The 25,236-nt window shown below is 31.9% G+C and overlaps 3 protein-coding genes across 4 annotated transcripts; all 3 read right to left on the bottom strand.

The window, feature by feature from the left end:
• Positions 1,733 to 5,168, bottom strand: LOC109347280. The gene is made up of 2 exons (XM_019587013.1): positions 5,042 to 5,168; positions 1,733 to 4,841 (listed from the first exon to the last, which is right to left on the bottom strand). The coding sequence occupies exon 2, from the start codon at positions 4,805 to 4,807 to the stop codon at positions 2,237 to 2,239; it is 2,571 nt and encodes an 856-aa protein (XP_019442558.1). The 5' UTR covers positions 4,808 to 4,841; positions 5,042 to 5,168; the 3' UTR covers positions 1,733 to 2,236.
• LOC109347279 (50S ribosomal protein L12, chloroplastic-like) lies at positions 10,993 to 11,687 on the bottom strand. The gene has a single exon (XM_019587012.1). It carries the CDS (start codon positions 11,645 to 11,647, stop codon positions 11,102 to 11,104), a length of 546 nt encoding a protein of 181 aa, XP_019442557.1. The 5' UTR covers positions 11,648 to 11,687; the 3' UTR covers positions 10,993 to 11,101.
• LOC109347278 (monodehydroascorbate reductase 4, peroxisomal) lies at positions 12,237 to 16,337 on the bottom strand. Of its 2 annotated transcripts, XM_019587010.1 has the most exons (8): positions 16,090 to 16,337; positions 15,482 to 15,533; positions 15,121 to 15,201; positions 14,396 to 14,514; positions 13,862 to 14,081; positions 13,569 to 13,687; positions 12,611 to 13,356; positions 12,247 to 12,486 (listed from the first exon to the last, which is right to left on the bottom strand). In XM_019587010.1, exons 1-7 carry the CDS (start codon positions 16,207 to 16,209, stop codon positions 12,625 to 12,627), a joined length of 1,443 nt encoding a protein of 480 aa, XP_019442555.1. In that variant the 5' UTR covers positions 16,210 to 16,337; the 3' UTR covers positions 12,247 to 12,486; positions 12,611 to 12,624. The 2 variants fall into 2 exon arrangements, with proteins under 2 accessions (XP_019442554.1, XP_019442555.1); XM_019587009.1 differs by having other exon boundaries at positions 12,237 to 13,356.

The raw sequence follows: 25,236 nt of genomic DNA, 5'->3' as shown, positions 1-25,236 counted from the left end.
AGTAAATGGTTTAGTGATGTTATGTCAAAGGTTGCTCATACATATCTACCACTTTGTACCGAAGATAATATTTACATATGGCCATAGTGACCACATAATAGTTAATATCACATTCACATGAAGACCTTCATATATAACTATAAATGTGACCTCTCAATTTGTACATACCAACCAGCACTTTGGTCACTCTTGCATAATGTCCTCTATTTGCCCTGAAGGTGTAGGATGCTAAAGGGTGACTTAAAGCACGAGATTCTCATTTAGTAGATATGGAAAAAATAGATGTCTGTAACATTACTCTAAAGTGAAGATGTTTTCAAAATTTGAATCATTGATCTTATGGTCATTCAATAACAAACTTACCGGTGTGGATGCTAAACCCGAGATAACACTTCCATCGCGATAAACCATGTTGAATCCCATGGACTGCAATATCTTTGTCTTGTTCTAGACCAAACTTCATCATGTAAAAAACATTATGGATATCCACCATATCAAAACCTCCTTGCACTATCTTTCCCTTGTTTCTTTGCATGTACAAAACTTTATGCTAAGTGGTTAACTTGTTAGTAATCTTGAGCATTTAAGAGTTTATTGCTATTTTTCAATATCATCTATGTAGATACACCAACATGGCTTTGATACCGATATTTTTGTATACTACTAAAGGTATCCTCTTACCTTTTTTAGGTAAGAAACTAATCAATTTCAGGGTTTATGATTGCCTCTCTTAATAAGTGTCGCTCTCAAGGATCAAACATTCGACCTTGAGGATCCAGTAAAACCTTACCCCACTAGACCAACACCTTATTGGTATACCGATATTTGATACATATCAAGTTTGATATTTTTATAAGAGAAATGTTCCACTCCAATAGTAAGTTTTTTAAACTTAATCCACATTCTAACCATTAATTTTAAGGAAATCTAATGGTTTGAATTAGTGAATAGATCTAAACCATTAGATATCCCTAAAATTGATGGCTAAGATGAGGAGTAAATTTAAAAAACTTACTCTTAGAATAAGTGAATCCCTACTCTTTTTATAATCCTGAAAATAGTCTATTTACTTACAAGATTAAAGTTGTATATATCCTCAAAATTCATTGAGTGAGTGTCATGTACTAAGTTGTTTTTTTTATGAATTTAATTTTTGAGAGGCCAATATAATTTGAAGTTGATACGGGCAATATCTTACATGTGTTGATTATTGTTTGTTTTTATATTATGATTATTGGAAAGGATGAGATAAAGATCCCCACAACTTAAATGCATAGATCCAAAATATACAACACAAAAAGAGAAGGGTATCTGAACATGAACACCCATATTCTCCTTCTCGAAATAAGTATGTCTTCATATTTCGGACTAATCAGTTTCATCCAAATACTATAAAAATGTAAATTTATATTTTCAAATTTTTCATTTTTAATTCAATGACACTTTCTCATTGAACTAAAACAGGAAATTGGAACAGAAACGAGGACAAGTGATCTGAATAAGTTTATGAAGAGTTACAAACATTTTCCATTATTATTTACAGTGAAATCTTCTGGTTAAGGACATGTGGATAAGGGCAAAGAAGTAATTTACTTACCCTACTTTTTAATGTGTTTTAGTTCCTTCCAAGTTCATAAAATCAATATCATAAATGACCAATAGAAAATTTATCTATGGAATCAGCTTCAGAAACTCATTTCACCCAAAATAAAACATTTTTTAACATCCAAAATAAAGTATTTAACATAAGACAATCTTAAAAAAGAAAACATGAAACCATAATTTGATCCTTAAAGCTGTTTGCATAAACTACAATAACAGACAGAATAATCTAAACATGTTAATCTCCATATAGAGTTACACACAATGCATGCAATAGGTTACATATCCTAGACCAGAACTTCACATCATAACATAACCCCTATTATATAAAAAGACATCTTGGTCCTATAAAGCTCTCGCTATCCGTGGGTCGACCCAAATTTGCAAGAGGTTGATTCGACAATGGAACCAGTAACCTCCTTGCCACGCAGCGGAACTTTAACCAGGATACGCCGAGGCTCAACTTATAACTGAACCTGGCTACGCCGAGGAGTTTTATCTCATATATAAACTAGGCTGAGAGTCAAATAGTGACCCTCAGGAAAAGATGGACATCAAAAACTAAATGGCATATTATCACTAAGCCTACCATGATATCATTAGCTACATAGTTATCATTCTCCAAATGCGTTATCTATGATGAAGATTCAACCATCTTGCTCACATCCTCCAAAAGATCTTTTACCTCGCTCAACAATGTCGTCCTCGTATCATGTGATTTGCCATCGGATGCTTCTATCATTGAGGTCACGCCTTCAAGTTTTTGTTTTATGTAGTTCAATTTCGATGCTTCATTACCCCATGAAAGTGAAACAGATGGTGTGGTTGGGGGAGTCTTGTTTTTCTTCTTGGCTGCTGCAGCTGAAGGTTTGAACTTTGATCGTTCACCGCGTTCTAGAGACTTTGATCCAGCAGAAAGATACTGAAGTTGGAAAGTAACCTCAGAAGGTTCAAAAGGATTCGAGTTTTGGGAATCCATTAATGCCTTTTCGGCATCAGAAGTTCTCAGGAAGGACACTCGGGCGGTGTAATTAGTCCGGAACATTTCTGTTTCTGCTTCGTTCAGAGCTCCAAACTTGCTATACACATTGATAAGATCAGATTTTGAAGGTAGAGTTGATAATGGATAAAATGAAACGAAAAGTGCAGCGGCTGAACCATTTTCATCACCACTCCCATCCTTGACAGTGTTAGTTCCTGGACTTTTCTCCTTTCTTCTCTTCCTTGGCTCGGAATCATGATTGTGTGATACATGATCAGTTTGATTTTGATCCGTATTTCTCTTCCTTCTAGGTCTGCGCTTGTTGTATACTTTGTAGTAGGACCCTCGGAGAAATAATGAGCTTCTGAAGGCAGAAATAAAGTCCACAGTGTTTTCAAGAGAAGTGCTTTCCCCGGGAGATTGTGGATTAACAGCAGCATACTGGGCTTTGGACAGAACTTCCACCGAAGGAATATGGATTTTCGTCAGATCAACAGTTTTTTTCTTATCATCTTCTTGTTTGTTGTAGTTAGAGCCATCAGAAAGCTCCCACTCAATGGCAACTTCGTCCGAGAAACTGTCCTGATTTTCCGCCCCAAAATTAGCCATTCCTTTCGACTCTCGAGCTTCGTTGGAAAATTCGAGAGATTCAGTTTCAATGTCCCCCTTCCATTGCCCCGAGACTGGAGAGGTGAAGGGAGGGGACAAGTACTTACTTTTCTTTCTTTCTCTTGACACATAACCCTTCACGTTATGTTCTTTGGTTTTCATTTCTTCTTCTTCAGTTTCCTTTTGGCTCCCACCGCTTATGTTTTCATTGCCGAAAGCTTCTTTCTTTTCTTTTGACCGCAAAGATCTGCCATTATTTTCAGCACTTGGCATATTTCTATCAGAATAATCCTCACTGTTTTTCCTCTTCTTTCTACCAGTTGAAACAATTGCATCAACCACTTCATCGGATGCATCCCCCTCCTTAACATCTTTCTCCTCCCCCAAAATTTGAGCAATGCTTTTCTGCTTCCTTCCGAAGTTAGATCGATTTCCTGAAAACCCAGGAGAACGACACAGTTCACCGTATGGACCTTGGAATGGTGTTTCCCCCCCACCGTTACCGTTACCTACATTCACTCTTGTGTCCATTGAAATATCTTCAAGTCCAGGAACCGGTTGTGGATCCTCATAACTAGGTAACTTATAACCTCCTCTTGATAGATGAAAGGCCGAAAGCTGAGCCTTCAATATTTCCAACTCCAGAATACTAGCAATGGGTATAACTTTCCCGATTCGTTTCACTTGAGAAAGTAATTCTGTTGGTACAATTGCAACAACTGAAAACCGCTCTATACCGTTTTCAGGAACAAGAACACCTTCCTTGATTCCAGAATTCTTCGCCATAGGTGCAGCGAACTCAGACCCGGTTTTCTTTGCAACAAATGAATGACTTATCTTCAAAAACAGAAGCGTTCCAACCTCATTTACAGCTTTTTGTACAGCATTGACGAAAGATTTGGAGCTACTTTGTTTCACCATATCCTCAAAGTTCTCCTCAAATGGCTTCAACTGCGATGGATGGCACCAAGCGAAGGTTCCATCACCAAAGTACGCCACAAGGAGCCGATTCTTTTGCTTCAGCTTCAAAGCAAAGTCTGACGCATCAGAAGGGTTGTAAATCCGGCCAGGCCACCATGGATGACTCTTGATTTTACCCCAAACGAAATCACCAACAGAAAACTCATATCCTTCATCACTTAGATCCTCCGATTCCACATCCACTTTCTCACCCGTCTCCATATCCGGAACATCATTACTCACAATTTTACCACCACAATCTTCATCCCTTTCTTCCTCCTCACTTTTCTTCCCATCTCTTCTCTCACTCACACCATCACCACCAGCAAACACCGCACATGCACCACTTCCTTCCATTTTCAATAAAGACGATGCGCCATTCGTCTCACAATCAGCGGAACCTTGACAATCATTACCCCTCGGAACCGAAACCTTGGTCTCGGAAACCCTGCTCTTAACAACTTCAACAACCCCATCATCACCCAAACCATGGTTCTGAATGCTAGAACCTCCTTCCTCTTCTTTCAAAGCACCAAGAACTTCTTCACTAAGGTCCTTTTCCTCAGTCTCTGAATCTTGAACACTATTTTCTTCTTCTTCTGAAGATGATGTTCCCTCAGATGGTACCTTAGATCGAGTTTCAACCATGCCCATCACAAAAGATCAAAACTTTCTCCACAAAATCAACCTACTATGACAAAATCACAACAAATAAATAAATAAAAACAAAATATTCAAAATAAAAATCAATAGATTTCTAGGGTTTTGACTAAAATAGCTAGAACATTACCCACAATGGAAAATGAAAACAAAAACAAAATTGTACTATTTTTACATAATATAAAGAAATAAATCAATACATATAAATAGAAAAAAAGAAGAAAATACCTGAAGAGCAAAACACAGAGTTGCAAAGGTTCTATTATTTATGCTTTTTAAATTTGATTCTTAGAAGTTTATGTGATGAGAAAGAACAGAGTACTGTGTGATATAAATAATTAAATAGTACCGCAAAAATAAAATTTGAAAGTAAATATCACAACTTAACCGTTACACTTTTCATTTTTTTTTGTAATATCTATGAAATGATGGTATAAAGATGTATACATAATCATTGTATTATCTATTTTATTTGAATTATTTTTTTTAAAGAGTCGATGATAATTAAAAATAGATAATATAATAATAGTATAAAGAATTTTTACACTGTCAGCGTATACATCATTTTTTCAAAACAAAAAAAATATAAGATTGAGTTTTACTAAAAATGGTTACTTATCTTAAATGGGTTTTACTAAAAATGGTATTCATTATAGTAAGAAATTAATTTTTAGATTTTCAATGTTACTTGTTTGGATATGGGTAGGTGAGACTATTAGATATCTTATAGATGTAACATAGATTAGTCAAATTTATATAAAAATAGGGAGAATAAGAAAAAATAATAGGCAAAATGATTTGGATATCAAAGTTTTTATAAATGAACATCATTTATGATATATTATTATGTTAGATGTTATGACTCTTTTTTTAATTATCTTCAATTACACCACTTATGAAGAATAGAATTAGAAATTTCAACATCTTACTAATAATTTAGAGTCGTCGCCACGTTTTTAGACACATGTAGAAAACTTTATTAATTCTTAATTTGGAAAATATGGTTATTGAATTAGAGTTCTAAATTTGGGAGTCGATTATAATTCGGAGAAAATATTAGCATATTGTTTCCACGTATTAAGATGGTACTCTTGCTAAATAATCCACAATTCATACAAATCTAAGAAAATTAAAATCATCAATTAAAGCTATTATATTTAAATGAATACAATCTAATAAATAACTTTATTGGATGAATATCTAATCTGTTACAAAACACAAACATTCAAAATGATGTTTTTTTGATTTTCAATTTCATTTCATTTATTATCTCAACTGTCACTTTCTTGTAACGTTTCTCAGTGTCACTTTGATTTTTTTTATTAAATTGAGATAAATTATAGGACACCTGAATATAACTAATATTAAAAATTTAATCTTAAGTACATTAACACCCTTGAGTTTAGCAAAATTACACAAATCACCCATCACTTTTCTATACCTATACAAATTTCCCAAATTTTTATACTTTCATTACATTGATCATCTTCTGCATGAGAAATAAGTGTAATCTTTTAAACAAAAAATATAATAAATGCAATTAAGTTAAGCAAAACATGGTATATTGTGGAGACAAATCTAAATAATATACAAATCAATGTATCTTTATTATTTTTGGTTACAACATACATCAACAATTCTAAAGAGATATTGTTTAAATTGCTCTTATACTATATCGTAACAAACCTAAAATAATAAAGAGGTATTGAATCATATATTATTTGGACTTGTGTCTAAAATATATCATGTTATGTTTAACTAAATTGCATTTATCACATTTTTGTTTAAAAGATTACACTTATTTTTCACGCAAGGGTGGTCAGTGTAATGAAAATAAAAAAATTAGGGGGTTTGTGTACGTGCAAAAACGTGAGGGGTGGTTTGTGTAATTTCGCTAAAACTCAGGGAGTGTCACGGTAACTCACTATAATATTTATTAAAACTTTACATGTAAAAACCTTAAGTTACATGCTTGTAGAATATTACAATTTTTTTAAAAGCACAAAAAATCACTTTAAAAAAATAAAAGCACTTTTTCAAAAGGTGATTTAAAAATTATTTTAAAAAGTTTTTTTCCTAAAAAGTAATTTAAAAATGTTTTTTAAAAGAATTATTATCTTCAAATATGTTATTAGTTCCAATTAAAAAATCAAATGAATTGAATATTCATTCAAATCTATAAAAATGAAGTAATAGATGGATTTGAATTCATCCATTAAGTTTGTATGTGAATGGATTGAATAATTTAAAATAAGATTTAAATGAATTGATGAATTACATTTCATCCATCCATTAGGATTTAAATCCAAATTCATCAATTTGCAACTCATACTTGAAATTGCTCCATTAAATATTTATTTATTATAACAACAAAATTATTAGAGTGTCTGACAATAATTTATCTCACTCCTATATATACCTAAGTAGAATAGAGAAAATAAAAATATGTAGTTCTAGATAGAAAAATAGATTTTAATCAAAGACTACCCTAGTTTATGAAATAGAAGAAGAGACAATAATGGTTGTGAGATAGAAGAGACAATTTAATTCAAATAGTGTTTCATAATATTTACTTTCTTACTATAAAAGTGAAGAAATTATTTTAATTAATTAATAAGGGAATTATAGAAAATTACAATAATGGTTGTGAATTGTCTTCCTGCCTTGAGAGATGACAAATGAAATACTAATAACTATGTAATTATTCAACATAGAATATAATGATATGACACGAGTTGTAACCTTCATTATAATGTTAAAATTAACATTTAATTAAAAATAATTTTATATTTAACTAATAAAACATTTTTGAAATAATAACAATTTATAGTAATTAACTAATAAGAGTAAATGTTGAATTAATAAATTAATTTTAAAAATAATTAAACTAAAAAGATTAAGAGAAAAAAGAACACATTGATCGTGAAGTACTCCTCTATCTCTAGAGATAATGGGACCAATACTAATGATCATGATCTCTTTTTAACGCAAAACAAAAAGAAAGATACAACATGAATCATAACTTCCTATTAAACTCTTCAAAATAATATATTTTAAAATATTTTTATTTAATATTAATTTTGTTTTTTATTATTTAATTAATATAATTTATATATTATAAAAATAAGATTATTATTGTTACTTTATAAAATTAATTATTAGTAATATATTAAATAATAAAAAATAAAAGAATAAACAAATAAAGAAACGAAAAAATGGAAATTAGTTGTTGTATTGGCCACATGGCGCAACATGACTAGTGTAGTTGTGGATGCATAGTGTAAACACTTAATTTTGTGGGTCCCATTATTTTTTACATATTTAAAATAAATAAATAAAAGTCAAAAAGACATTCTCGTCATTTTTGTGATTTTACAAAATCAAATAATTATTTTTATACACCTATGAATACTTTAGTTATTTTGAAATTTTGTAGAGTCACTAATGATTTTCCCAAATAGATGCTCTCTAGATTTTTTAACTTTACAAGTTATTGTTTTCCTTTCTTGGGTAAAATTAGTAGGACTTTTTGAAAGTAGAAAATTATCATAATACTCAAAATCAATTATCAGAATGTCCATCTTGAACAAAATTATTTTTTCCTTATGTTCTCTTGTTTTCTTGTTAAGATTTATATTTAATTATTGTTTAATATTACACTTATGCATTGGGTGTTTGCAGAAAAAAGATAACCAAATTGTAAAAAAAAAAAATCAAATTGAGATTCCAAATAAGGCTGCTTCAAATCAACCCATACTTATTAAGAACTAGAGTAAAACATAAATAAAGAATGTAATAGTTATGCACATTTAATATTAGAATTTAAATATATTTACTATATCATCTAGCATTTATTTGAAAAGGGAATGCCTATTAATAAGAAGGGTGAATAATATAGTGACAGTGTATAAAACTCATACATTATTAGTGTATAATTTTTTTTTCTTCTAAAAGATTAAAAGGTAGCCTAGGTAGATCTTAATTTGAAATTGAATAAATGGGATATTTGAAATTGATAAGATGGAGTTATTGAAGAATAGAAGTGAGAGTTTTGATAATAATTTGCAAAAATAACATGAAGGAACTACCCTAGCCAAATTGACATTGAAAATTTTGGGGTAGTTCTACTTCTCATCATACATCCTCATTTTTTACATTATTATAACACTTCATTAATAAGATCGGTTATTAACTTCCCTTTCAACACATCACTATCAAATATTTCTTTTGGTATTACGAAGAATATTCCTTCACTATTTTAGATAATAAACTAATTTCTTTCGGGTGTGTGACTGCCCCTCCCTTTCAACAGTTATCGCTATCAGGAATCGAACTTTTGACTTTTTAGTAATCCTAAGAATCTAACGAAGCCTTACACCACAAGACTAACACCTGACTAGTAAATGATATAACAAATATGAACCAAATTAGTTAAATTTTGCATTTTTCATCACAAACCGGGATACTTTCATAACAAAAACTTACCAATTTCTTCATTGTTTTCTTATAATTCAAAGAATGCATAACAAACCAATCATGTGTCAAATGCTGAATGGATATAGAGTAAATATCAATTTTGATTCCTTACTATTTGTGCATCTACTAATTTAATCCAGAAAATATAAAGAATCCAAAATATTCATTTAAGATCTCAAATGTAGGCTAAAATAGTTTCAGATAAAAGCTAAAGTATCCAAAAAAAGCTAGACATAAAAATGACTAATTTTAGGATCAGGTGAAATTTGACCGAACAAAATGGATCCTCACTCAATATACTAATCATGCAGCTGATATAAAACAAGAATCACAATGTAGTAACTAATAACGAAATAATGAGCTAGGAAACTAACCACAGTAATAATAATGTAAGAGTAAAGTGCAATTTTTTGAGCTTGATTTTGTTGTCTAATTCAAAGGAATAACACAACATTGATGTTGGGGTACAATATGAATTATCTCAACACAAGTCACATTTATCCAAAGAGCACTTAATTTAACATTTTTTTCATTGATTAACCAATCAAATCATACACCTCACTATGTAATTCTCAAAAGTCAAGACTATCTTATTCATTATGATAACTTCAAATGTATTACACAAAACACAATTGATGCAGAATAAGGATAACAGCAAAAGAACAATGCAGCAGATAATTCCAATTTCTTCTTTGATTTTCTTATCCAATTCAAAGGAATAACACAAGGAGAAAAAGTTTTGGTGCAATCTAAACCCAAGCCCCTAATTATCCATACTGAGGCTAAAAGGATAATGCACAATCCAACAGCATCTCAATCACTCAAGAAGAAGAAGAAAAAGAAAAACAATCACTATGAAATTGAACAACCCACTTTGTTAAATGAAGCGCATAACATAAAATCAAACATCAACAGCTTCAACACAATAAAAGTATGATTCATAAATAGAAAGAAATTGCAATGATTACTTGTTCCATTCCATAAGATATTCAAAACAATGGTATAGTTACTTCATACCATTCTCTTAATTTCACTCCATTTTATTCAGATCTAATCCATTCCATTATCATATATCCAAATATCTAAACATAGCCTTAATTATTCAAAGGAATTATTTCAACCCAATCCATAAACAAAGGCATTATGCAATTTACATTCAAAGTTCATGTCATTTCAGATTAACATCCACTTTGCAACAAGCACCTCAAAAATGAAATCAAACATCAGCGCAATATCGGTCTCTAATTGTATAAGGCCCCGCATCATCTCCAGAAACACCAAAAAGGAAAGGTTCGATTCCAGGAATGACACTTATTGGGAGTGATACCAAAAGGTGAAGGTGGTGGTCTAATTATATAAAACCACACTACATCTCCATAAACACCAAAAAGACAAGAGTTCGATTCTAGGAGTTACACCAAAAGGTGAAGGTGTTGGTCAAATTGTATAAGACCACGCAACATCTCCAGAAACACCAAAAGGTAAAGGTTCGATTCCGGGAATGACACTTGTTAGAAGTGAACATATAAACGAAAGAGATTAGTTTTTACGCAAAACCGAGGGATACACTTGGTAGTAACAACAAAAACAACAGCATCACAATAAACATGAAAAAAAACTAGACAACAATTCTAGACAACTTTCTCACAACATTGACTCTTGTAACATACACTAGTTATCAAATATGCAGTTTTCAATCAACATTGAAAATGAGAATTAAATATGATTAACAATAAATAGATAAAAAACACTTATCTTAAATCCTTGTTCGTATTACAAGTTAAAAACATTGCAAATTCAAATAAACAAACCCTAAACAATTGCAATTTTAGCACCAGCATCTTGAAGCTGCTTTTTCGCTTCTTCAGCTTCTTCCTTCGACACACCTTCTTTGAATTTCTTCGGCAATCCTTCAATCAAATCCTTCGCCTCCTTCAACGCCAAGCTCGTCAACGCTCTCACCGCCTTAATCACCGCTATCCTCGCATTGCTCGGCACCTCCTCAATCAACACATCAAACTCCGTCTTCTCCTCCACCACCGGCGCCGCATCGGCCGCAGCACCTGGCGCGGCGGCGACTGGCGCGGCGGCGAATGAGGCAGCGGAGACGCCGAGCTTCTCCTGGAGGTAGTCGACTAGGGTTTTGGCTTCCTCGAGGGTGAGGGAGGAGATCTCGGCGCCGAGGGATTCGATTTTCTCAGGGGCGGAGACGGCGGCGAGGGGGCGGAGACGGCGGTGGGAGAGAGTGGGGAAATTTGTAGGGTTAGAAAACGAGAGAGAGGGTGTAGGATAAGAAGAAGAGGGTGTAGGATAAGAGAGAGGGGTTAGGGTTGAAATTGAAAGAGTTGTTGAAGCCATTGCTATCTTGTTTCTTCAAAAAACGAGAGAAGAAGAACAAAGGTTGAACAATTTATATAGTGTACAAGATAAGGGAGAGAGGGTAGCGAATGTACCAAAATGGCCTTATCAGATACGTTCTCATCAGTTCAATGTAAAAGGGTAGAATTGGTATTTCAACAATGGACTAGGAGTGAAAGGACCAAAATGCCCAATTTATATTAAGTTATTCGCTTTGTAATAGGAAGTAACTTACATGAAAAGATTATTCATGTAGAAATGATAATGATTAATATATATCATTATATTTTATTTAAATGATCAATATTGAAGATAAATAAGATACAATGATCGATCATATTAATTGTTACTTCGTATATATATATGGGAGAATATCCACTTACTCCAAGGGTAAGTAAAAAAATTTACTCCACATCCTGATAACTCATTCTTGAGAAATTCAATGGTTTGAATTAATGAGTAGATCTAGACCATTGGATCTAAGAGATATATTACAATTACAATGGACCCACATAGAAGAAAGAATATGCCATAAAAACCTTCCAATATATCATCAAGATTGTGCTCAGAGTGGTAAATAGTTTACCTGTTGAAAATGCAATCCCAAGTTTTGCAACCAATAGCTTCTAAGGAGGTTTTTGTTGTTTTTGGTACATTATGAAGTATGAACAATAGAACCAAGGATTTGGTGCAATAAATTGGATAACATACAAGGTATATGATCTTATATCCTAGGCCTATATCAAATGTTACAATTTCAGCATCTGCCTAGAATTTTCTTACACCAATAATCTTCGTTATCGACGACATCTTCCATAAAAATACACGAATGCAGCTTCGTGAGGAACAAGAATAAGATCACTTATTCCATACTATTTGTGTCAATTCCCCATGTCACTCCCTTGAACTGGTCAAGGGAGTGACATAGGGAGTTAACACAGATGGTCGAACAAGTGATGATATCTAAATCATAAGTCTCACCATCTGCGGCGTCTTCGTCCATAAACATAGGCGAGTGCAGCTACAGAAGCAGCAAGAATAACCCCAGCAGTAGCATGCCAAGCAAACAGTGGTTTCTCCAAAAGTAGGCCAGAGGAACTAACATCGACTGGTGACGATACTGGTGGTGGTTTCTGACTAATCGTTACCGCGAAACCCAAACCCTGCCGCTGCAGCTCACTCAAGTCTTCGATTTCTGGCTTTAACCTAGTGGTCTTGGCTATTGCTTCGTACTCTTCTTTGGTTCCACCTTCAAGGAATGCCCCAACAAGGTGACCCTTGCTAACCCAATATGCTCCAAATGTTTCACCACTTGACATGTCTCCATAATACACAACTTCACCAACATTATCCCCGTAAAATTGCCATGACAACGCGAACACTCTGGAGTAGAAAAAAGGAAGATAGTCAAATTCGCCACTTTTGTCTGCATCAATTATGGCAGCAACAGCATGTCTTGCTGATTTTCGCGCTGCATCGACATGTTCGAGTCTGCGAGTTTCACCGAATACTTTGACCGGAAATGCTGCAACGTCTCCAATTGCATAGACCGAGCTGTTGCTCGACTGCAACTTTCCGTTCACTTTGATGCCACCCTTCTCCAAAGTAAGCTGGCCTTCAAAGAGTCCTGTGTTGGGTCGTATACCAATTCCCACCACAACCATGTCCACGGATATCTTTCTTCCATCTCTAAGGTTAACAGCTGTAACCTGCAAAAATGTCAGTTAACTAATGTTACCACGGAACCGTTGTGAAATACGGTGTTGTTTCTTTAAATCATTTTCGTATCGGAAAATAAATATGATTACCGGACATCAATCCACTTAACTTCGTTAGTTTTTAAATAGAAAAGTTTCCGTAAAAAAAAATCTATTATCAACATACCAGATCATTAAAAAGTTCCAAAGATAATTTTTTGTACCTTTCCGTTGGAATCAAAATCAAACGATGAAAGCACAGTTCCCTTGATGAACTCTACTCCTTTTGATTTATAATATTCTTCATAGTAGGTTGCAATCTTTGGTGTTAATAAACGAGCCACTGGGTAATCAACAAAAAATGTATCAATGTTTGAAGTGAAGACTTCTGATAAAATGAAGAAATTATACGGGGGCGACGAGAATAGTCCACAGTTACTGATTAATACATGCAAAAATACAAATTACACAAAAAACATTGAGTTAACCGAAAACAAAACTTGAAGTTAACACTCACTGCAATGTGCTTCGGGGAAGACCATGGTTACACTTAGTTTATTGATCACTAAAGATGCAGCACACTCCATGCCTATGTATCCACCACCGATGACAACAGCCTTCCCTCCAGGAGCAGATTGCATAGCGTCAAGAAGCCTATTTGCATCTGCTATATCTCGTAAATAACAGACGTTTTCAGCATCTGATCCGGTCACGCCAAATTCTTCAAGCTTCAGAGCCTGAAGACGACATTGTACATGTGTTTACTACTGTAAATAAAGCGAAGTCGACAACTAAAGTAACTTGATGAAGTAATTGTCTTCGTTCGAAAATTAGTATTTGGGATGATCATGATTCATTAAGAAGATACGTTAGTCCAAGAGAAAATATAATGTTCCTTGGTCCTCTGATTCATGCAGCAAATTCCCGAAGGTCAACACTCATTTCATTTTGTTCTATGAAAATCCATGGCGTGTAGGCATGAAATTATTTAGAAAGATAAGCACATTGATCTATGCTAAGAATGTTCTCGATAAGAGATTAGTTTTAATACCCGAGCACCTGTGGCAACAATAAGAACCTTGTAACTTATGGTCTCGCCAGTTGCTGTTAATAAGGTCTTACGTTTCACATCAGCAGACTTAACTGCGGTTCCGAGAATCAATTCAATTCCTGAAACAAAAAATAATAACAACTTCAAGAATAAGATATTTGGGAGAGGAAAAATTATTGTTCGCTTAGTAAACAAGCTAGAATCTTCGGTTCACCAAAAAAGTATCCTTAACTTATTACAAGATTAAGAACTCAAAACCGAAAAAACAAAACCCCTGTTCTTACTTTGAGTTAAATGTAGCATCTTACACGGAATTGCTTCTCAACAATGCAAGTGGATATGATCAAACAGTGTAACAAATTCAAAGCAGTAGTTCAGCATTGACATTACAGAACATTAAGCATTAATTTCCACTCATCAGCCTCAAAGCTAGAAAAATATTTTACCACAATCATAGACTCTAAACCACAACACATATTAAAAACGAGTCAACTTTTCATCTTGTCGATTATTTACTCGGAATATGTTGATGATTTGTTCGTGCAAAATTTTGATCTAGATGCACCAATTGTCAAACCAGGTCTTGATACTTGATACTTGATAGAATTATATGTGAAATATTTATGCAGGATAAAAACTACCACAGAACATATTCAAAATAGAAAAAGACAAGGAATAGCCGAACAAAAGAATAATACATCGTGATAAAAAATATTTATAATTACCATGTTCTTTATACCATTTTGGAGTCAATCTTTCCTCATTTGCACCGACACAAGTATGAAACGATGGAAGGCGAGCAGGAGCTGCACATTACGAGATTATTTCAGCAATAATTCATTATGTAAGCATCAAGATCAAAGAAGCTGAGCAAATAGGGATGAAAGATTGGCAATGCAAAACAGGAAAGAAGTAGCATAATCTATCTGTCATATTTGAACCATACAAAAACAAAGCATTCAATCTTCCCGATGCAGTTACCAACAAGGCGTTGATCTAGTGGTGTAAGACCCGACGGGATTCTCAGGTAGACCAAAAGGTCAAATTAAAAGGTCCCATGAGCATTTGGGGAGAGTCTATGTATACCTTCTGGAAGTAAAAAACCTTTGCTTAATGCAGGTCTCTCATAAGGAGCAACCTGAAATATAGTCATTGAAATTTTATAAACTTCCTAATACAAAACAACAATTAACATATATCAACATAAATTTGTTACTTCATACATGAGAGGGTAATAAAATTGGCATTATTCCACTAGGTGAGATCGGCTACAACATCAAACGATACCATAATGTTAAATCATTAAATCGTGTCTATAAACAAACCACTATTACCTAAATCATTGTTAATTTTCTTAATTCACAATCCTAGAAGCTTAGACACTACTTAAAATCAACACAACATTCATTAAACCGTAACATCAAACGATACCATAATGCTATATCATTAAATCGTGTCTATAAAAAACCATATTACCTAAATCATTGTTAACTTTTTTAATTCACAATCCTATAAGCCGAGACAATACTTAAAATCAAAAAAACATTAATTTCCAATTAAATCAAAAGTAACATAAACATTAGAGAAATCTGAAAAAGTGTATGAAACAATAAAATAGTGAACAAAATGAAAAATTGATTGTGACCCAATAAAGATATAAGAAGAAAGAAATAAACTTTAGAATAAAATCTCACTGGTTCTTGAGAAATAATACAAAGTTCACCATTGGAGATGCCTCTATTAACGAATTCAAGGGCAGCATAACCAGCAGCAACACCACCACCAAGAATAACATACACAAAAGCTCTTCCCATTTGAATTTTTGTGGGTTTTGGGAGCGCTTGTTTTGATTTCAAGTCACTCCCACAATTATGTTGAAGATCAATAACATAACCCAATGAAGAAGAAATGAAGATGAAGATGACAAAGATGTGTTTACGTTAATGCCCCTATACACGTAAACTCTATCATTTCACTTATTATATATTACTTATTATAAATGTATGAGGAAAATATATATATATATGGAGAAGAGTTTTATATATTATAATGTGTAGATAATGTGATAAATGGTATTGAATGTTTTTATATATAATCAAGGTTCTCACTACTTTATTCTAAAAAACTAATTTTTTTTGGAGTATACAGATGTCTTTTTTAATAAATGTGGAAATAGGTCAGATTCTTTATTCATGGTTTATTACTTGACCTATATCAGGCCAAGTTAGATTAGGGTTTTTTCCCGTAAATAGGTTATGTTCAGGCTTTTTGAAAAACCTATTTACTCTAACAGGTCAGACTTTAGGCTATCCAAAAGGCTTATAAGTCTAACAGACTATCTATTTAATTATATTATATAATATGTTCATATTATATAACTTTAATATAAATAATATTATATATATATATTTTTAATATAATTAGGGTTAGAAGAATTTAATTAAAAGTAGGAATATTAATTTATTTAAATATAGATATGATGATCTATTTTAATATTATATAGTATAACAGACTTTTAAACAGATTAATGGATTAGACCAGACTTTTATACAGATCATACCTAAATTTTGATTTTTTTTAAACAGACTAATAAGTCAAATTCAGACTCCTACATATTATATAGACTATGACTATTTAATACAAAGTATGGTCTGACATGTTTCTACTTATATTATTTCCAATTTTTAAGAAACTTATTATGATGCCTTCTTGGCATACCATGCCACTTGTGATTGGTAACGTATGCTTGTGTATGAATATGATTTACCTGAATTGTGGATGAGACTTGAGAATTCATCACCATTCAATGCTTAAAGTAATTGTGGCTATTCTGACTTATCCTCTATGATCCATAACTTATGTGACGTGTGATTCATAATAAAATACAATATATTTTGAATTTGGCTTCAACCATGAACAACAAACTTTAATAAAGCCTAGATGGGTTTCTTATATGTAGAAAAATATAGAGAAACAATATTTACTATTCAAGGGTGCTTAAAATAACAATTCATTTTTTACCATTGTGTCAACAATGAGATAAAAGAGGGTGGAAGGATGGAAGAGTAGAAGAGGAGGGCTAGGAGAGGAATGTGATTCAAGATAATCCAACAAGGGGTAAGCATGAGCCGATAATGTTTATTCTTTACCCGACCATAAATGTTGGTTGAGTTATTTTGAACTTGAATTTGATCATAGACCCCAATGTTAACCTGATGACAAATGTTGATTAGGTCAGCTTTTGAACTTAACTCAACCTTAGACCCGATTAAATATAATACATATATCTTTTAGATAAAATATTTTCAATATTATTTATTATTATGAATATGTAATTTAATATATGAAAAGATATATATACATGTAGACATTTTGTTAATTATGTACATATATGTATATATGATAAAAATAGATAATCAATGATACTTTGGGCTAAAGAGATATCATTACTCTCTACAAAATTGAATAGACAAATATAAACATGACGAGTGGATGACCGTGGGGACAGACTAGGTCATGTTTATCCCTTACACGACCATAAATATTGTCTGGTTCTAATTTTGAACCCAGACTTGGCCCTAGACTTGATGAAACCTGACTATATTCATATCCGATCATGATCGAATCAAACTAGGTGGGCGGGTAAGATTGAGTCCGGCTCACCCCTAAATTCAATAGTGAGAGTGTTGTAAGAGCGAGGAATTGTGTCAAATGGGTGGTGTGGAAGGTGAGGTTGACCTAGCTGGCATCGCTTGACGAGGCGATAGTGAATAACATCCCAACAATGAATACTTATTAGGCACATATAGAACCACAATGTAGAAAGACAACTAAGAAAGACAAAGTAAAAGGATAATGTAGAAAGACGAGGTCTTGGAGGTTCTAGAGAAAGATATTATCGTGAGCTCTAGGAAAAGCAACCAGTTATGGGAAGACGACGTTATTAAATGCGTGTTGTTAACAATTGTTGTTAAGTCATTAAACATGTGTTCTTAAAACTAGATTGGTGAATGAAATAATATTTCTCTTGCATCATACTATTTTTTATTTACATAGATTTTTCATGAATTTAATTTTTAAAACCGATTAAGTTATAAGGAATACCTATAGAAGTATTTAAGGTATCTTTGCAATCCATCTTTGCCTTGTTTGCAAAGCTTTATGTATTAAGGCTTTTTTGTTTCACGGGTCATTCAAGAAAATATGATTCTTAAGGCCCATAGCATATTCCAAATTCATACAACGATTCTGTCCTTCTATATCAAATTAATACTATGTATACAAACAAAATATTAGTTTAATAGTGTAAGACCTATTAGATCTCTAGGATGACCAAAAGGTCAAGAGTTCAATTCATTAGAACGACATTTGTTGAGAGAGGCAGCCACATACCTCAAAAATGATTAATTTCTTACCCTAAATCAATACTACTTTTAATCATGAATTTTGAAGAAATTCTTAAGGCAGACTTTAAAAATTCATGTAAAAAAATCAATTGGAATTTTCTCAACTATATTATAATGAGATTGAACAAATTAGGTGGGGCTATATTAAATCTTTGTTTATCTTCGACCATGATTGTAGTGAAATGATTCGGGTGCTTACCTAAATGTAGAGAAATTTCTTATTGAGTACTTATTTGGGAAGAACTTAATTAAATGGACTAGATAGACTCAAATTTTCTAAATCAAATAACTAGAGGGTATTGGAGTTAAGGACCAATTTAAAATCACTTTGGCCTTTAGTAGCAAATGGAAAGCTTAACTAATCATTGTTATGAAAATCGTATTGTATTGGTCAATTCCATTACAAAATCATTTGGCTGGTCCACATACTAGTATGATACGATAATTATATCGGTCATACAATCATACCGATTAAAATTTATTATATCGGCCGATTTTTATTTAAATCGCATTAGTCATACCGGTTGATTTCATTTAAATCGCATTAGTCATACAATATAATATGCTTTTAAACATGTTAACAGACTAGGTTAGACTATTAAACATGTTAAACCTAAACTTTTATTTTTTTAAGAAACCAACATGCCAGACCTAGACTCCTTTATGCTATATAGACCTACAAGTGAGTATGAGCTAGGTTGAGATGGATTAAGGCTTGTCCTTACCCGACCCTAAATATTGGTCGGATCACTTTTTTGAACTCGGCCCTAGACCCGATCCTAAATAGCGATCGAGTCACCCTTTATACCCGACCTGACCCTAGACCCGATTAAATATAATAGATACTTATTTTAGATAAAGACTTCTCAATATTATTTATTATTATGAATATGTAGTTCGAGATATAAAACGATATATATATATATTATTAACCATGTATATATTATGGAAAAATTAAAGAATAAATGATACTTTCGACCAAAAGGGTATCATTACTCTATACAAATTTGAGTAGAAGCACATACAAACATAATGAGTAAGTAACCATAGGATGGGTCGGGTCATGTTTGGTCCATACCCGATCCTAAATATTGACCGAGTCTATTTTTTGAACCCAAACCCAACCCTAAACCTGATCAGACCCAACCTGTTTAGGTAAAACCTTACCTGCCCTCTTTCCACCCCTACCTATCATTCATGGAGATCTTTTTCCCCTTTCCATGCTTTCTTCTCCTTTCTTTTTCCCCCTTTCTCCTCTTCCATCTTCTCTAAGTGTTAGGCTTTATGGTTTAGTTACTAAAATCTAAAGTTAAAAGGCTTTTCTCTCTCATCCTCATATACTAATTCAAATCTTTATTAGTCCTATTCTTATTTTTTAAAAGGTAAAATCTTTTACTCAAAATTATTTATTATTTATTTACATCAGTTATAAACTTCTAAATATTATCACAAATCAAATATTTCAACATATTATCACAATAATGATAGCGATGAAAATAATAATAATACTATTTTATAAAGTTGAAAGAAAAATATAAATTATATAAGGAACCAAACATATGTAATAATAAGGATAGAAAAGATAAACTATATATAAAATTAATTTCCTTCAAAATCAAATAATATATTGACATACATATATAATGAACAGTGATAATAATGATAATCAAACAATAAGAATATAATAACAATAAAGTTCTATTACTATTTCTTATCTTGACATTAAATACCTTATTAAAGTAAATTCATTATATAACTGTACTTATTTTATCATAAAATAAAACTATAATATGCTGTTCAAAATTAATTACGAAAATATAGTTTTTTTTGGATATTACAATTATCATTATTATTATATCAATAAAATGTTAGTCTAATGATGTAAGGCACCACTAGATTTACAAGATGACTAAAATTAAGAGTCCGATTCCTAAGAATGACATTTGTTAGGAGGGACATTCACACAACCCAAAAAGATTATTTTGTTATCTAAAAAAAGGTAAGAAGATACCATTGGTACAGAAAATTATCATTATTATTACTATATAATTATATAGGTTAAGATATTATTTGATTTTGCAATAGACTATTTATAATTCATCCTAGTCAGCATATGTGTTCACTTTCTTATATAATTATAGAAATCTCTTAAGTTTATAAAATAGCAGTAGTTGACATATATTGTTGTATGATTGATTGAAATATTTTGTATGTGATAAAGATATAAAAGTTGACACTCGTTATCAAAGGTGAATTCTTTCATAAAAAATAAGAATTAGGAAATGAAAATTCAGGTTAGTAGTGTAAGGGGTTAACAGAGAAAAACTTTTTAATTTTATATTTTAGTCTTCAAACCAACAAAAATCAAGCAGCACAACCAAATAAGATGAAAGGTATTCTTTATATTTACCAACAAGCATCAGTTCAAGTAGTACATGTTTGATTCCCCTTAAGCAAGTGGTACATGATTGTCTCCATTGCGATGATACATCTGGAAAACCAAAAAAAAAAAAAGGATGAAAGGGGTGCACATATCTTCTTCTGTCCTACACTTAGGATCACTCCATATGCTAGGACCTTCTGATTAGTTAGGAAATTACTTACAAATTAAATATGTTTTTTCAACCAATTATAGGGTCATGCCACATAGAGTGACATTAAACGTGAGACAACAGATGTGCACCTAGATGAAAGAGGAGAAATAGATTAAAAAGAAAAGATAAACCCAAGAAAAATGAAAAAGGGTTCTCTATAATTATAATTATAGGTAACATTATTTTCAATTGACTTCACTCTAAGTTTTCTTCGCGTGTTTTATAATTTTTATTTATCAAAGAAATAACATGCATTTAAAATATTTCTTTAAAAGATAATCATAGTGCACTTAGTAGGTTGTTGTTTATTGATGGGATCCATTGAGTGGTTTTTAGCACATGCAGACAAATTCTCAAGGCTACAATTGAGGGGAGGCAATTTCACAATTTGATCATGTTTTCATGATGATTCATCTTTATGTTCAAAGTTATTATATTATAATTTAAAGTAATGAGATATATTATGAGTTAATATAACGATTATCTCCCTACATCATTCTTTATAAAGATTTTCTAAACTCATGACGACTAAAATGTCATAGTTTAAAGTTTTTAGAATAATATTATTGGGTGATATATCTAACGAGTGTGAGTTTAAAAGATGTTGAAAACTAATTGTCCATCTGTCATGCACTTATTTCCTATTGCATAGTATTTATAGTGAATCTTTTGTAACTACTACATTTATGACTACTTTTTATTTAAAATGTAACATAAAAAAACAAAAAGTTTTATTCATTATTTTCTAAATTTATAAATTAAAATAAAATTGTTTGTTACCTAATGATTTTCTAATTGATGTTTAAAAAACCAAACAATTAAAAAAATATATAATAAAGTTGGTTTCGGACATTTAAAAATAATTTTTTATATAATAATTAAAAAAATCCCTATTCTGGCAAAAAATATATTTTATTAGACTTCAGAAATTATCAAAATATTTTTGAACAAAACATTATGTGTTATTCTATAAAATCTCAAAAATTACAAAATATCATACATGTGTAAACATGATTAGTTGATTCTATAAGCTCACAAAATGACCAGAATATCCTTTTTAGTAATTTAAAATTTTATTTTTTGTAAAAAATGTAAAAAATACATCGGAAAAAATTGCATGTTCACCTTGGGAATGTAGAATGAATACATGTTAAATGATCTCTATATTAGTGTAATTGTTTGTTTTGTATATGCAATGATTTGAACTAAACTAGACTTGATGTAGGCAATAACCCTAGTTTTCAAGTACACTTAGAAAATAGGGAAGTACATTGGAAGGTTGTTAATCAAAACTTTAGATATTTTATAGGAATTATAGGTTATTGTTTAATTTTATGTTTTGCAACCAAGAAGGTAATCCTTTAGCGGTTGGTTATGTGGATTCAGACTATGTAGATGACTTGTTATCTTCACTCTTGCACACAGGTCAATTATGTGAAAATTATCGGTTCAATATGTTGTTGTTATTTCAACAACTAAAGCTGAATACATGACACTTTGGTACATCTTCTAAGAAAGCTATGTGACTTATGGGACTAGTAAATGAGTTATGCGTTCATCAAGGTGAAGTTTCATTACATTACAACATTTACAATGCTATCTACTTATCAAAGAATCAGATATATCATGCTAGGACCAAATATACTGATATGAGATTTTATAAGATGAGAAAGTTGGTAGCATATAGGCATATATTACTCTAGAAAAGGCACACTTTAAAAAAGGCAACAAATATGTTAACCAAACCGATTATGATTGACAAGCTCAATCATTATATGAGCTTATTAACCATTCACTAATATTAGATGTCAAAGCAACCCCAACCCAATTACAATAGATGGAGACCATTGAGATTCTTCAATGAGAAGATTATTATGTATGACATTGCTTCTTATATATGTAGGGTTGTATATTTTTTCCTCTAAAACAAATTGGATTTTAGGTATGGAATATATATTGTCTTTGGATACAATGAACTTATGCTTTCTATAAAATTTATCTAGAATCATTAGACCATTTGTTAAAATACTGTCAAATGTTTTTTTTATCAGCAAAATAATTTTATTAAAAAAATACGGAAGGTACTAAAAGATGCACATAGACATTCCAGAAGAATAGAAAAAAGAAAAAAAAAAGAAGAAAAAGAAGTTAATAAATATCTTAAAGACAATCCAGATGATTTGTGAGCCAGTCCCCATAAACCGTAGTTTTGTTGTGTGATTTTCCATTGAAAAAGCCATATTTTTACTTTTATTGAGTCAACAATGTCCTTAATAGAAGTTTACTTGAAGTTGAAGATAATGTTATTTTTAGATATCCTATGTAAAATGATTTCTACGATGATTAATGTCATAGTTGTCTCCCATTAGTCTTATAACACATTATAAAATTTATGAAAGTATAACTTAGGCCAAAGAGGAGGACATTTATGCATCTTCTGCAACGTGTGGACATTTATGCATCTTCGATCTACCTACTATGTTTGACAATCAATATATAGTTGGGTGGACAATAGTACTCTTCTACCACTTGATGCAATTCATCATTTTACTATGCACATGGGCATGACAAAGCATAAAAAAAGTAGAAACTCTGGAACATAAATTGGTTAGCAACAATATGGTCTACTTGGTTGGTTAGAAATGATGTTATCTTCAACTCAATCAAGCGTTCTCTTCAACAATCTGTAATGATGAAACTCTGAATGTGGATCAATGGAAAGAGGAACGAGGCTACAATAACCTATTATGATTGGATTGCAAAACCTACCATATACCTTTTATAATTGCCCCTCTTTAAATATCTTCTAACTTCAAACTTGTAATTTTCTCAACTTACAACATAATGTACCTTTATTTTTTTTTTGTCCATAACACATTTAATACTCACTTTATGCCATGCGGGTTTTAAGGTTGGGAATAAATTAATCCCTTCGTGGTGAATGCTTTCATTTTGGTCTGTTTGATCTATAGACTATTGAGGAAAGAAAATGGTCTTAGAGACAATTTTTTCAGATTACTTACAAGTGATAGATTTGATTAAAAGTAAGGATTCAATGAGGATTTTCAGCTAAATTGATTTCCCACAGGTATCCTCACACTAGAGACAATTATGTTCGAGCTGGAAATATCCACAAATACGTGAGGCTAATTAAAGGACTTGTAATATGGTAAAGGCTTACAATTTACACGAGTATAGAAGAGAAAGTGAATTATAGATTATCTCTCTATATATAGCTGGTGTACCCTTTATACTATTTTAATATATATTTTTCCTTCATAAGATAAACAATTAGAGAAATAGTAATTTGTTCTTACGCTGTCATAATATTAGTGATGGCTGGTTTTACTTCAACCGGTTTTTCTTGCATGCGGCGGTTTTAGCCGTCACAAGACACATTTGCGGCGGTTTCAGCCGTCACAAGACACATTTGCGGCGGTTTCAAAAGTGGATTGAGTTTTATGACCATTTTGGCAACCGCTGACCCAAACTTTTGTGATTGTTTAAACCCGGCTAAGAGTATCAAAAGTTAATCTACTTCAAAATACAGCGTCGATTTTTGGGTGAAACTCGATTCCACAAACTCATTCATCTCATTCCTTAAACTCTTTATCCTAATTATTGGACAACTTTAAGGCTTTACACAAAACTATGCTAGCCTATAGTAATGTCACTGGGATTCATAGTTTGATATTGTGGAGAACATCAACCGTTATAGTTGTGGTATTGTGTGTGATGATCACCACAATTACATCACTTTGCAATTGATGCATATGTGGCCCTAAATCACAATGATGCAGCTTCATCGAGCATCATCTTACCATATTGGATTTAAAAACAA

This window comes from Lupinus angustifolius, chromosome LG05 (assembly GCF_001865875.1).
Source record: "Lupinus angustifolius cultivar Tanjil chromosome LG05, LupAngTanjil_v1.0, whole genome shotgun sequence".
Classification (NCBI taxonomy): domain Eukaryota; kingdom Viridiplantae; phylum Streptophyta; class Magnoliopsida; order Fabales; family Fabaceae; genus Lupinus; species Lupinus angustifolius.
This window is presented reverse-complemented; position numbering and strand designations above follow the sequence as displayed.